The sequence below is a fragment of the Misgurnus anguillicaudatus genome, chromosome 19, assembly GCF_027580225.2.
Source record: "Misgurnus anguillicaudatus chromosome 19, ASM2758022v2, whole genome shotgun sequence".
In the NCBI taxonomy this organism is placed as follows: Eukaryota; Metazoa; Chordata; class Actinopteri; order Cypriniformes; family Cobitidae; genus Misgurnus; species Misgurnus anguillicaudatus.
The window spans coordinates 26,699,877-26,714,498 of NC_073355.2; the positions used below are offsets into that span (position 1 = coordinate 26,699,877).

Consider the following 14,622-nt stretch of genomic DNA (forward strand, 5'->3'; position numbering starts at 1 on the left):
TTATTTCCCCTTCCTTCATAAACCTATTTCCTCCACAGGAGATGAACTTTCTGTTTTTGATGTTTTAAATATACTATTGTAAATAATCTCTAATTATCCCGCTCACTGTTTGACATTATAGTCTTTAAAATATTATATAAATGATGTATATTATTTAAGCATTTTATTTTTTCATAATATATCCTAAAAGCATTTATTAATAAATCAATAATGAATCAATGGTAATGTTTTCAATTTTAATAACACATAACATCACTTTAATGTGCACAAACAAATGGGATACTTGTTGAAACTCTTATTCAAGCTGATCCGACAAACGTCAACAGACACTGATATTCACTGGCAGTTGGATTTATAATGTTGGAAATCACAGCAGGCTTGCATATTAAACAAATTAAATCAACCTGATCTCATCGAAATTCAGACATATTTTACAAGTTGGCTAATTCGTATCATTTTGTACGAAGTGAAACGTGACTCATATGGTGTTTTTACTGCTGTAAATCACAGCACTTTCTCAGTGTGAGGTGAAGCTCTGTCTGGAGTATCAGGCCATGTGTGTAAGCGCAGGCAGATTGATGTGGACCATTGGCCTCAACTGATCTTTGGACCAGCGCACACATATAGACAATGAGTGAATGAGGAGCACTGTGTAGATGGACCTGAAACTAGGTGTTGATTTATGAATATAGTGAAAGGTGATTCACTTTTCTTGGATGATTCACTCTGCATAGGTTCAAAAAGATGGTTGACTTTGTGCAACAAGACAATAATGTTTTGTTATGGTTATCCAGAATTCAAAATGACAAAATCACAAACCAACTTTGATAAATTCCAAATTGTCCTGATCTTAATAAATTTCCATATCCAAAGATACCGGTTTACATCAAAGTAACAGTTATCCTCAACTCTTTTTCATCCATTGGCATAGCTTTTTTTCATTATGTAACATTCACTTGTTAACAAACTTGACTGTTTAGAATGTGCATGATGTTTCTGTCGTCTTTAGGCTTGGTGGAGCATGAGGAAAGGAGGCGGTAGAGTGGGATGTGAAGAAAGCGTAAGGGCAGGTGCCTGGTCATCATGAGGTGCCCACTAGCACAGCAGAGGGCAGGTCTGGCCAGAGGGAAGACCCAGACGTCCAGACAATATTTAAACGCCAGTAGGACAGATTGGCCAGTGGTGCTGACTCTGAGACCATTTGAATCTCACATCACCTGTCTGTCTGACTGCATAAGACTGTCTTTCTGTGAGCCTGTCTGTCTACAGTATCTGCCATCATGCTGGTACGAGCCGTCCTACAGACTTCACTGGTTCTGTGGCTAGTACAGAGCACCATACAAGGAGGTGTTAAAAATAAGTTTACTTCAATAGTTTTCATGTACTGTAAATGTTAATCTATATATTGCTGGAAAGGTCTAAGAATATAGTTTTTATGTTTTTGCAGTAATAATAATGCAGTGACTGTAATTTATTCATTTGTGTCAAGAGTATAAAGCAAACCAAGACAAACCTCATTTTTTAAAATAATTTTTTGTATAAAATAATACTATATTGCATTATTACAATAAATTTACCAACTTTGTTTCTTACTTAATATTTTCACCTACAGATACTTCGTAAAAAACTTTAAAGTGTCTTCTTTAAAACAAGACCAAAATTAGGCTTCTAGACCAAAAAATGCCAGAGTTGTATTAATTTGAAGGGGTACATTACCTTTTCACCCCACACTCAAAAAAGGGCCAGGTAAAGGGTTAAAGTACTTGAGATAATTGAAGATTCTGGAAAAATGTAAAAATCTTTTAATTTGTTTTTTGCTCTGCTACTATGTACAGACATTTGCCCCAAAATCAAAGTGCTTTAAAAGGTTCTTCACAGCGATGCCATAGAGGAACCATTCCTTTAATACCTTTTTAATCTCAAGAGCCTTTCTTTACTACAAAGAACATTTTGTAAAACAGAAAGGTCCTTCGGATGTAACAGCTTGTTTATGGAACCATAATAAATCAGCCCGGTCACATGAAATTACGTAGAATAAACTGGTGCTAATAGCACTAAAAGCTTGTAATCATAGGGGAACCATTTTTAGTGCTATATTGCACTTGAATAGCACCTATGAAGAACCATATGAGGTCATATAGCACCACTTATGGTTCTACAGAGCACAATATGGTTGCTACATACTGTAGGTGCTAAATGGCACTTAAAATGGTTCCCCTAGGATTACAAGCCAGTGAACCACATTTAGTGCTATTTGGCACCTAGGAGACCCTTAAAGGCGGGGTGCATTTGAAAAACACTTTGGAAAAGGGAATTGGGCCGACTACCAAAACACACTTGTAGCCAATCAGCAGTAAGGGGCGTGTCTACTAACCAACATCATTGCCTAGGTTACGTATGTGTGGGGCAGGTCTATCAAAAGAAGGTCCAGATTCTATTGGGGTAGGGGCGTGTTTGTTTAGGTGATTTCAAATGTTATCATTGTCCTTTATGGAGTAATGAAATAAATGATGAGTTTTTCATGAGCTGAGGCCCTAAAGAAATATAACATGCAAGACTCATGTCTCCACCAACTGTGTTTTTGCAAAGTATATTTTTTTGCTCTCTTCGTTAAAATACAATTACCAGAAATATGTGCGTAAATGTAAAAAGCTCCCACAATTTTCAAAACCAAAAAGCTTATTTGGGCAAAAGTGGGTGATCTCTCTTGGCAACAAGCACATCTTGAACTCCTTGAAGAGATGAACTATATAGGTCAGACTATAAACTTGAACGTTTAACTTATTTGTATGTTTTTTAATACTGAATATAAATTAAAAAAAAAATGTCTGGCTGTATTCTAATTAAAAGACTAAGACCATATGGTCAATATACCCTTTCAAAATCAACACATTTTACGTTAAGTTCTTAAGGATCAATTGTAAAATAACATGCAGGTGTGTTGGAAGAGGGTTGGAACTAGACTTTGCAGGACAGTTTGTAACAAGGAGCAGGGTTTAAGACTTTTGGCATAAGACCTTTGCAAGTACCTCTTCATCTTATTTTAATATCTGAACGTCACTCTGAATAACTAACACTCTGGAGAAGATTGACAGCATTTAGGTTAAAGTGAAGGAACCAAGCAATGAGTAAAGTAAACGTGTTTGTGACATATGCACTCTTAAAAATAAAGGTGCTGCACAATGCCATACGCTCTAAAAACAAACAGTGCTAAATAGCACTAAAAGCTCTTAATCATAGGGGAACCATTTTAAGTGCCATAAAGCACCTATGTGGCACCTGTGTAGAACCATATGGTTCATCATAGGTGCTATAGAGGTGCAATATAGCACTAAAAATGGTTCCCCTATGATTAAGAGCTTTTAGTGCTATTTAGCACAATTTTTTTAGTGAGAAGAACCATTTTGAATGAATGGTTCCTCAAAGGACCTTATAATATCCTAAAAACCTTTCTATTTCCTACTTTTCTATTAAAAAAATATTAATTGTAGTAAAAAGTTCTGTAGATTACAAAAATGTAAAGTAATGGTTCTTGTAAATACCTTTCACTGAATGTTTCTTTGAAGAACCAAATATACCTTTAAAAAAACATTCATTAGTAATCTATGCCTTTGTGATTTCATTAAATCCTAATAATAAATTGTCAATTTGGCACTGCATAATTATATAATTAAGGAAATTCATAATCAAATGATGTACATTATGTTGAGGCAGCAGTGACAGATCATGACATGTCAGGCTTAAAGGAAACCTAAATGATGAATGTCACATGGCGACATACTGTTACATTTCTGACAGCTTCGATAAATGGAGAAGCAGCACCTCTGGAAGTGAGTCATTGTTTGACATATCTGGATCTCCTCCAGCCTCCGTTACACTGACCACATCTTAAAGATCAAACCCTACAGCCTGACGGTGGCAGGAGTGGTCAAAATTTGTCATCTTTCTGTCATTGGCAACCTTTACAACCCACACACAATCCATCTATTTGTCCTGCAGTGTTTGAAAATCAATGGAGGTCTGTTTTCTAAAATGCTGAGACAGCGGCCAGTGCAATGAGATCCACACTGTTAATCGCCTATTACGTCAACTGACAACAATCTCTCAACTGTGAATATTTTATTGGCTGGATTCTGAGATTTCAAACAGGAAGCCTTCAAGAGATGAAAGCAAGAAAGTCACTGTTTGGGTTTCCATCAGGAAATGACAACCATAGACAAAGTTCTACTTTTGCAGCCACTATTTAAATATTTTTATGTAGTTGTCATTTTTGTTATAATAATTATATGAGATGGTAATATGTTGGTACTTTGATTTATACTGTAATACTGTATGATTACCATAATAATGTACCAATAGTAATTATGTTTACAGGACTTGAGGGTCCTCCAAGTAATACTACGATATGATCACAATAAATGCCATAGTAAATGATCAGTCTTTTCTTTCATCTTTCTGAAATTATATTTCTTTTGTTTCAAACAGGTGTTAGACCACAGACTGGATCACTGGGAAGGCTGTCACAAAGTCGAGGTATACTGCAGTTATTATCTGAGATATTAGGATTAGAGCTGAGCATAATACATCTCCATCTGATAATGATTGTCCATATCAAGACTGCCTTGTACCCAGTGGTAAAGCTTGACTTTTACATTAAGTCATTTAGCAGATGCTTTTGTCTAAAGCGACTTACAAATGAGGTAAACAATAGAAGCAATTCAGTATGTGGGTGCATATAGGCAAATCTGGGTTAGGACCAAGCTCCAAAACTGAATTGAACCTACTGTATATCAAATAACTGCAAGAAAAATAAACTAAAAATGTTTAGGACATATTTACGGTCACTAGATATTATACCAATATACTCCATAGCCTTGTCTGCTTAGCTGACCACAGGTGTGTTACCCATTGGCTATACCTTTTGATCCTGGTGTAGGTGACGGGGTATATGTCAATATGTTTATAACTCTGTTATATGCCTGAATCTTGTCACATACAGTACTAAATCTATGTCCATATGTGTGTACATTGGCAAATACTTCATCCTACATTTTCGTTATTTTGATAGCTGCTGGTATTCTTGGAGCCCGTGCTTATGGAGTGGGCAGGCCAGGAAAGACAGCTGGTAAGACAAGTACAGGCACCCAAGATAAAATAAGTAACAAAAGTCTGGTTAAAAAAGAGTAAATTAATAGATTTTTATTTTTATTTAATGCAGTTTACGTGGGTATTTCATGTATATCGAGGGGTGAGAACCAGAGGGGCATTAGTGACATTTATTTTTCAATCTATTTTATTAAGATACAAACAGAAAATACAGGAAATATGTACAAAAAAATAAAATTTTCAGGACTAAATGTGTTCTATAGGCATCGTCTGTGTTTAGTGTGACCTCTCTTGGCACGAAACACACCTTGAGCAGAATGAAGCAAAAAGACTAATTTCTTTAAAATTAGAAATTAGGATTTAATTTTATTTAGGTTTAAGAGATCCTGCAGTTTCCTGCTATTGCGCAAGTCGAAAATGAGTTTACCCTAAAAACTTAACACATCAGTTTACATTTTTATACAGTTTTTAATACTATATACACATTTCTTGTATTTTCTGGATGTATTGTATTAATAAGACTTAGAAATAATTATATATGATCACTATAACATTGCATAAACAACAAATCTAATTCTGGCATGGTGGCCTAAGACTTTTGCACCGTACTGTATATCTTCATTTCACCCAAATGTCACTTACGCTTTTCTGTTTCTCACCTCTCGATATGTAATGCCTTTAGGATGATGTCAGATAGATCATTAATTTAATTTATTAATTTTTCATCCAAACAGCTGGTCGTTATCTTGGTGGTGAGTTAATGTTTTTTTTTTTTTGTGATTGGTGCACAATGCATGTTAAAGTGAATGCTTGTGCTGTGTTATGTAGGATAAGTTGTATGTGTAATCGTATGATATTTTTTAGTGGGAGGCTATAGACCAGCTGGGATGGCAGGAGGATTGAAACCAGGTTATGGAACACTCGGCTATGGAGGTCAAACAGACGTTCATATCTAAAATAATGCAGATTAAAAACATATAGTTGAATTTGATGTAATCTCTGATGGATTTTTCTCATATTGCATTTATTATCATTGCTTTGCTTTGTTGATGTGAACAGCCCCTCTTGGTGCTGGTCTTGGAGCGAATCTTGGAGCGAATTTTGGGGGTGCCGGAATGGGCTATGGAAGGGGATATGGCCAGGGTGATGGGTATGGAGCAGCATTGGGTTATGGTGGAAGAGGTGATTATACATCATTCGCTGTTTTTTTTTCTTCAGATTATATAATCTTACAACAGACTTGGCAAAATGATTCAATTTATGCCTCCTTTTTCTAGGATATACCGGTAATGGTTATGGAGCTCAACTAGGTGAGTCCATGCGCCATAACAACCTTAATTATTTATGTGTATATCGCAGTCGGTTAACATTACATGACACATTCCAAGTATAACCCAACTCTATTCAAACTGAAGGTTGCGTAGCAGATTGTAACTGATTTAACCAATCATAAACTGACCTTTAGTGATATGTAGTGGTATGTGTTCATCTTTAGCTATAGGTGTCAGGTTTTTTATGAAGCTGTATGCATGCAATTAGGCTGCCATGTATGTCTAGGCCTAAACAGTACTTTAATTTCTTCTTCTAACCTTCACATCTCTTGTGTTGTTGCCAGGTTATGGTGCAGGAGGATACCCTGGCATTGGACGCGGTATGTAACTTATTTTTGTACAAACGTGTTCTTCTGTCTTGTGTGCTTAGACCAATGTTTCTTCAATTATTAAGGTTGCTATATAGCATTAAAAAATGACCAACCAACCATAGTGTTATATTTCATAGTGTTGCATACCATTTACCATGGTATTCAAAGTTTTCCCAGTCCTTGACAGCATTACCACTGTATGCCACTAATAGGCGCTGGAGTAGCACATGCTTCTTCCGGACAAGCTTCCCAACCTGGTCAAATCTTGAAGTAGTAGATGTGTTAGCATTACCTCGGTTTGCACTTAAATTTATTTAGAATCATTAAAAAAGTTTTTTAACTATGACCTTGCATGTCATGCCCCTAAAAGCAAATACATAGGCCTTATCAGTGATTTGGATTGAGAGACAGGCCACATCATTTTATTTTATGGGTGTGCCAGTGTGGTCAATGAATAGGCATGCCCTTTGCTTTCAGTGTCATGTTGGTGGATGTAAATGTTTTTCATCACATGCACATTACATTTGGCATTTGGCATCCGCTCCCTTAAATTTAACTTTGACCTTGCCTGTAAAATCCCAGCTAAAGTCATTTTTTGTGATTTACTGTTTTCTACATAAAATCATACATAGTTAAATCATTTAGGAACATTCATTAAAATCTATCCTTGATATTTTAAAAACTGGCTAAGGCCACTGCAAAGATTAAAATCAATAAGTGAAATAAACTTTGAAGCTCCTAATCTCTTTTGCCTGGATTTCACAGACAGGGTCACAATTTACTTTATACCATGAAGGATTCCTTGTTTATAAGTATTGCTTATTTGTATAACAGAAATTATTTGTGTGTTTAACATCTTTAAGAGCATGCTAAGTTTTCACATGACTATTTGTGTCAGAAGTGCTCATTCTCTTCCAGATGTTTTCCAGATGTTCCAGGTGTTTTTAAAACATTAACAGAATGATTATTTTTGTGATCTTCAGGATATGGTGCACCTGCAGTCGCGCCCTCAAAAGGGCAAGGTTTAAAACCATCAAAAATGGGTAAACCGTCCAATCCTAACTCTTTCAGTGAAGGTTTTAGGGACAATTTGCATTCACAGAACAATCAGTCACACAGTTTCCCAAAGCAAAAAAGTGCTCTCGGTTACTCGTCAAAAGTCCTGTTGTTCCACCTACCAGTCAAAAATTGGTTAGATGCCAGTAACTTAATAGCTGTAATGGCTTCAGTGACCGCTGGTCTGGATTTTTCAATATCATAAAGACAAATAGGCAAACAGTTTGGATTTGCTGGTAGAAGTGTTGATTTAAATAAGTACACTGAATATGTTTATTCTTTAAATTTCACTAATGCAATGTTTGTTTCCAGCTGATCCAGTTTCTAGGTTTACAGGTGCTGGGCCCAGAGGAGGCCAACCCATGTCACGGGGAGAAAGGGCCGATGGTAAAGCTCTCGTGTTTGTGCTTTGTGTGGCTTTCCCTCCTCAATCCGTTCTCTTAAATGTTTGTTTACATCATTTACACTGCATGATCACCTCAATGGAAAAATCAAGCAATCCCATGAAATGAAGCACACATGCTTCTCCGGTGGCATATTGTTCCCAGTTACACTCTTAAAAAATAAAGTTTTCTGAAAGGTTCTTTGTCAGGCTGTATAAAGAACCTTTAACATCCGCAGAACCTTTCTGTTGACCCAAAAGGTTATTTGGAGAACCAGAGATGGTTTATATATAGCATCACTGCAAAGAACCTATTCTTCTTATTATTCTTTATTTTTTACGAGTGTACTATGATGTCTTAAAATGTGAATTAGTTCAACAGCGCACCCTTTCTTTCACACGCATCTTAATCTGGTGTGTTATCTTAATGAATGCTAACTGGTATTGTGGTGTTGAGGTTATGATCAAAGAGATGTAACGGCTGCACAGGGTGCTTTTATACATAAGAATGGATACAGTAGCTTCTGTATATAAATCTGGTAGCACTATATCAAGTATGTAGAGTTGGTACAGTGTCTGTGGATCACTTTCCAGCTCAGTTTACTTCCAACACATCTGAACATGCACATCTAGGTCTTCAAAATTACCTGAAGCTTTGATCTCCTTGTCTGGCCCTAGCACTTTTGGCATAGCTTGGCACAATCCATTGAATCTGATTAGAATATTAGCATCGCACTAAAAAATAACCAAAGAGTTTTGATATTTTTCCTATTTAAAACTTGACTCTTCTGTAGATACATCATATACTAAGACCGACAGAAAATTAAAAGTTGCAATTTTCTAGGCAGATATGGCTAGGAACTGTGCTCTCATTCTGGCGTAATAATCAAGGACTTTGCTGATGTAACTTGCCTGCAGGAGGCGTAGTGATATTACGCACTGCTCGAAAATAGTCCCCTTGGTTACTTTCAATGCAGGGGACTATTTTTGGGCAGTGTGTGGTGTCACTGTGCCTGCTGCGGCCATGTTGCAGCAGCAAGGTCCTTGGTTGTTGCGCCAGAATGAGAGTATAGTTTCCAATGCTAATGGTCTAACAGTAAGAATCAAATGCTTAACTGTAGGGGAGCTGGAAAATCAGCATATTTCCTAAAAAGTGGAGTGTCCCATTAAGTAGATTCATAAGTCATTCGATTTTTGGTCACGTTTTGGTGTAATACTTGAAAGGATTCGGTTTGGGCCACAATGTCTTGCTTATATAGATTTCTACTTGACTGATTATTAGCACATGATTGCTATTATAAAGACGTTTTAAGATCATATATTCTCTCTAGATAACTAATGTTGTCACCCGTACGCTATGTTCCAGGAGCAGATGTGATTAATGGGCAACAAGTCGCCATTGTGTCTGACAGTCAAATCTGAAATTGTGTTTGCATGAGCAGCATCTAGTCAAAAGTGATCTGCGTTGTATCTGTAACAGCAAGGTATCTGGAAGTAAAATATGAGCCATGTCTGTGATCAAGTGCATTAAAATTGACAAGAAAAGCCCATTTGAAAAGTTACAAGGACAAATTTATTGCAACTATGCAGAACAAGGTTTAAACTATAGTTGTTATGCAGTACAGGGGCAGTATTGGCCAATGGACAAGGACGCAAACCATCCAAGACAAATGTTTCAGGTTAATAATTAATGCATGTGAGCAGGTGGTATTTTCCCCAGTACTGCATCAATAAATCCATTTATATGTGGCGTATACATTAGATCCGAGTATTTAGTGCTTGTACACTGGAAAAATCCACCGCTCCTCATGGGCTCATTGCAGCTGCAGAATTCACTCCAATGTGTGCTTTTCTCCATCACATTTATCTACTTTATCTATCTACTTTTTATTGTTGTGTGTGCTGGACAAATGTCTCAAAATGTGTTTCTTAAGGCCGTTCTTTGGTTTAGTTTTCTCTCTTGTGCTTCACTTGAAACTTTGTCTCTCTAGCTGCCTGTTGTGTGTCCACATGCATGCTGAAGTATTTTCTCCCACAGGCCACAAGTTTGGACCAATCATACTGTGAAAAACTTGCATGATCGCTCTGTCCCTCAGGTCCAATCATGTCATGTTATGTCGGGCATTCTTTTCATTACCAAATACTAATGGCCAATGTTTTACGATTTACATGCTTGTTTTTTGCAGGGTACGGCCTTGGTGCAGGTTATCTTGGAGCTGGTATTCCTGAGGGTTACGGTGCAGGTGTGTAGAGATTTTTGCTTTACTATAGAAGAAAATACTATGGTTAGTTTCACAGACCGGGTTTACCCTAATCACAGAATAAAGTTCATGTTTGAGATGCCTTAATTTAAAAACACCTTGCTCTGACATATCTTGACATATATTAGTGACATTGGTCCTTTTTTCCTCAAGATGCACACCAGTATATAAGGTTTGTTTGTAAATACTACTTAAATGTCCTAATATAACTAAGGCCTATAGTATATAATCTATAACCCTCTCCGGGAAACAACCCCTATATCAGCATTTCTTAAAGTGTGGGGCGGGCCCCACTGGGGGGAATAGGAACATTCCGTTGGGGTGTGACAAATGGGAGAAAATGTTGGTCATGTTTGTTATCCCTATCAATTCCTCTATTTGTTGACCATACACTCAAAATGACACATTTAAATATAAGCCTAACTTAGAAGAACATCAGACTTTGAAGAAAATTTTAAACTTAAAGCCTAGTTGGTTACCATTTTGTTGTGGCGATTGGGGACAGGAGGGGTTCGTAACCCTTCCTTACCTCCAAAGTGGTGAATGGCAAAAAAAGTTTAAGAAACACTGCCCTATATGTTGCTAACAGCTTTCTTATTTGTTTATTGCCGATTTAGGTTTTGGGGCAGGTGCATATCAACAGGGAGTTCGAGGAGGAAAACCGATCGGTAAAGCCTTTTTTCTTAGAAATGTTTACTTATTCATTTTATTAGCGAGGTAATATTTAATCCTTTATTTACTTTTGGCCTAAAACAGTTTTTTGCAAATGTTTTGTTTCCTAATGTTACGCTTCACATGCTCAGTTCACACTGTGGGAAACTCAAACCACATAGTTGCTTCAAAACATCATTTTTTATACTGCTGTACTTATCTTTTCTGATCTCTGGTCGTACTGATTTGAAACCTTTTGTAATTGGTGCACCATTTTCAAGTGGTGCATTAAAAACAAGGTCCAAGTGTGGTCAGACCAGAAGTCTGCTGGTTCAGCACAAAGTCGAGATCAGCTGCAGATGCAAAGAGCTTCTCTAAGTTGTCTGATATCAGGTTGCATGCTTGTGCACCAAGCACCTTAAATTTCACACTTTATGTTTATTCGTTTGGTCTGAAACATCTTGGTTGTCAAGTGGTTGACCATGGCTTGAAAAAAAGTGCACTTCCTGTGTTACTTTCACACATCATCATTGTTTTTAAGCACCTTTTAAGAAAGATATTTTCTTCTGAACAGGCTACAATAATGGATTCGGCAGTGAAATGTATGGTGCTGCAGATGGATATGGGGCAGGTGAGTCAGACTAGGTCCTTATGATGGAGCCTGTCCTAACATGAGTGACAATTATAATTGTATCTTTTAAAAAAATGCTTTAACTTTGTATAGCATTTCTCGTATTATTAAGATAAATCACTTTGCTGTTTTTTTGTACCTAATACTTAAATGTAAATATAATGTTACAGTCCCCCCTACTCTCCTGGTCTGTAAAAAAGTTATTGGGGTGACCAAGTACATTGTAATAAAACACCTGTAATCTAAATAATCTATCAATGCAAGCAATGCACCACTTGTAAATATGTTAATACCGCACTACAGTAAGTGTTTTATTCATTACATTCACTTCATTTTGTTAAAAATTACCTGATCCAAGAGTCTACCCAAAAATGAAAACACTGTCATCATATAATCCTACAATCTGCTACTATAGTAGCTTCCTTTAGGGTTAAATCCAAGAAAGTCAGTCAGATCTGGAGTGACATAAGGGTGAATAAGTGATGAGACAAATTTTTTTGGTTAGCCCCCATTTTGAATCTTGGTAAGCATAATAGCTTGGCCACAAGAGAGAGCAGCTCGGTTTGACGTATGCAAAGATAATTTAAGCAAGACTGCAGTTTGCAGCCCTTGAAAATGCTAATGGTGAGCAATGTGTTTTTGCATACCTTAACTAAAAGCAACATCATCTGCATGTCGAGTCAAATCTCAGAGTTCACCTTTGCTCCCGCAGGTCTCGGAGCTGCCGGCCTAGGAGCTGGCGGTCTTGGAGCTGCGGGTCTTGGAAATCCAGGTCTGCTTGCGGGCACTGGTCTGGGTTCTGATGCCAAAGCTAGAAAGTATGGTAAGAACTACGTCCACAAACAATTCATTGGTTGTTAATGGATGATTGTTGTCATGCTTAAGCCTGTTCTTCCCCATCTACATCCGTCCTAAATGTCACTTTTCGTCTCCGCCTGTTTGGTTGCCTGATTTGTCTAAAGCGGCAGGTGGGGTACTTGGGGCTGCAGGATCCTTGCCTTACGGTGGCCAGCCTGTGGTTTCGGCTGGGCTTGGGCCTCAGAGCAAAACTGGTAGCTATGGTGAAGCTACATTTGGAGAAATTCCAACCCTCGGCTCTGACGCTGGTCTGTGTTCGTGCAGTGCACGTGTTTGTTATTCAAATGCAGCATGCAAATCTCGTTTTTCTGGCTTTTCTTATGCTTTGCCTAATGATTTGACTTACCTGTAAGAATGAAAGAGAGAAAAGAGATTTTCAAAAGAATATGAATGAACAGAAATATGACCTTAAAGATCAAATAACTGAACTCGTCCTCTCTTTTAGGCGGCACTGGTGCAGCACTGGATCCTTTAGTAGGTAAATGCTGCTAATATAAATAATATTTTTACACACTATTTTTTATAAAAGTCACACTTTCAAATGATCATATTTATAACACAGCTGGAGGTGTAGGTCAGCTTCCTTACAATGCACCTGTCATTGCAGCGGGCCTTGAAGGTAAGTTAGTAAGATAACAATAAGGTCAGTCTTCATTCATGTGAAGCATCTTTGATGTCTCCCTGGCTCCTTATGATATCCCACAATTCTTGGTGCGCTATTCAGTGGTTCAAAATGGTTTCTAAATGAGCAAAGTAGTTTAATATCAATTCAAATTTCACTTCGCGCATCACTATCATCTTTGAAGCTCACTTGAATTAGTTCTGTATCATTAGACGTACTTGGAAAGCCTGTCTGTACTAGCCGGTTTATATTGGAAGATCCTTTGGCTTCGGGCACAATCAAACGAGAGAGGAATTAGATGGCAAAATAAATGTACATTTGTATACCCACAGGTGATGCTGGCTATGCCTATGGTGCTGAGCAACTCGGTTTGGGAGCTGAAGTTACAAAAACGGCTGCAAAATATGGTAAGATTGTACAAATATATATAGGTCTGATATCATATGGCCACCAATTTTTTTTCTTAAAATATTAATAGCATCAATGACTATACATAAGCACACTTACTGTATGCAACAAAATATACATCTTTTTGACAAATAACTAGTGTCTTCACTGATCCTATCTAGGTGCAGGAGGATTTGGAGCTGCTCTAAGTACCGGCAGTCAGGGTGCATATGCTGGTGCGTACCAAAGCAACTCCAATTACACAAGCTGGCAGGTTTTGATATCTCCCTTGTGCATTTAGCTTGACACTACATTTGATTTTTCCTCTACAGGACAGAAGGATGGAACCAAAGCGAGCCTTAGCGGTGCTTATGGGAATGGGTACAAAGGTAAATAAAATGTATAGCTCCATTTACATGTATGCATTAAGCAGACATTACACCATCTCATGCATTGTAAGCTACAGGAACATGCATTTATTATCTCTTCTCTGTTTTTCTAGGTTAAATTCTGAACCAGGCTGTTAACCTCTGCAGTGTTTTCGACTAGTGCTCCTCACCATTATGCAGTGTGTGACATAGGCATGTTATTTTAGCTTTACTTGTGCCCATTTATGTGTTTTGTGTTTGTATGTGTGTGTGGTGTTTATAAATGTGGTCCTTATCGTGTTTGTGGTTGTTTCCTCCCAGTCTTTACTCAGTTCATGTGTCTTGCTCAATGAGAGTTCTCATCCCTTGTGTGTCTCTGTATCGAACTTTAACACATTGCCTGTTAAAGACAACATTCAGTGTATGAATATTGCTAACTGCATAATGGTAATGGGGTTTAAACCTGCACTATTTCTATTAGAACACAGGCCCGCATATCTTTGGATCTTATCATATTAATGGTACACCGCAATGTCTTTATGCAACTAACTAAATGGTGGAAAATAAAACACATAAAAAATCTCACGAGGTCTTACATGGGTGTAAATATTGTTCACGCTTATCCGTCTACAGGAAAACCACACGACAAGCATCCTGT

General features: G+C 37.4%; 1 protein-coding gene across 3 annotated transcripts; it reads left to right on the forward strand.

Annotated features, from left to right (window-relative positions):
• Positions 1–1,009: 1,009 nt before the first annotated feature.
• LOC129436117 (uncharacterized) lies at positions 1,010–14,549 on the forward strand. 3 transcript variants are annotated; one of them, XM_055194025.2, is made up of 21 exons: positions 1,010–1,347; positions 4,486–4,533; positions 5,069–5,125; positions 5,841–5,858; positions 5,971–6,039; positions 6,166–6,288; positions 6,384–6,416; positions 6,722–6,757; positions 7,732–7,791; positions 8,117–8,191; positions 10,373–10,429; positions 11,065–11,115; positions 11,673–11,729; positions 12,442–12,552; positions 12,692–12,835; positions 13,033–13,065; positions 13,150–13,206; positions 13,542–13,616; positions 13,779–13,832; positions 13,929–13,985; positions 14,099–14,549. In XM_055194025.2, exons 1-21 carry the CDS (start codon positions 1,281–1,283, stop codon positions 14,101–14,103), a joined length of 1,287 nt encoding a protein of 428 aa, XP_055050000.2. In that variant the 5' UTR covers positions 1,010–1,280; the 3' UTR covers positions 14,104–14,549. The 3 variants fall into 3 exon arrangements, with proteins under 3 accessions (XP_055050000.2, XP_055050002.2, XP_055050001.2); XM_055194027.2 differs by lacking the exon at positions 12,692–12,835 and having other exon boundaries at positions 1,011–1,347; XM_055194026.2 differs by lacking the exons at positions 7,732–7,791; positions 8,117–8,191 and having other exon boundaries at positions 1,018–1,347.
• The last annotated feature ends 73 nt before the right edge of the window (positions 14,550–14,622 follow it).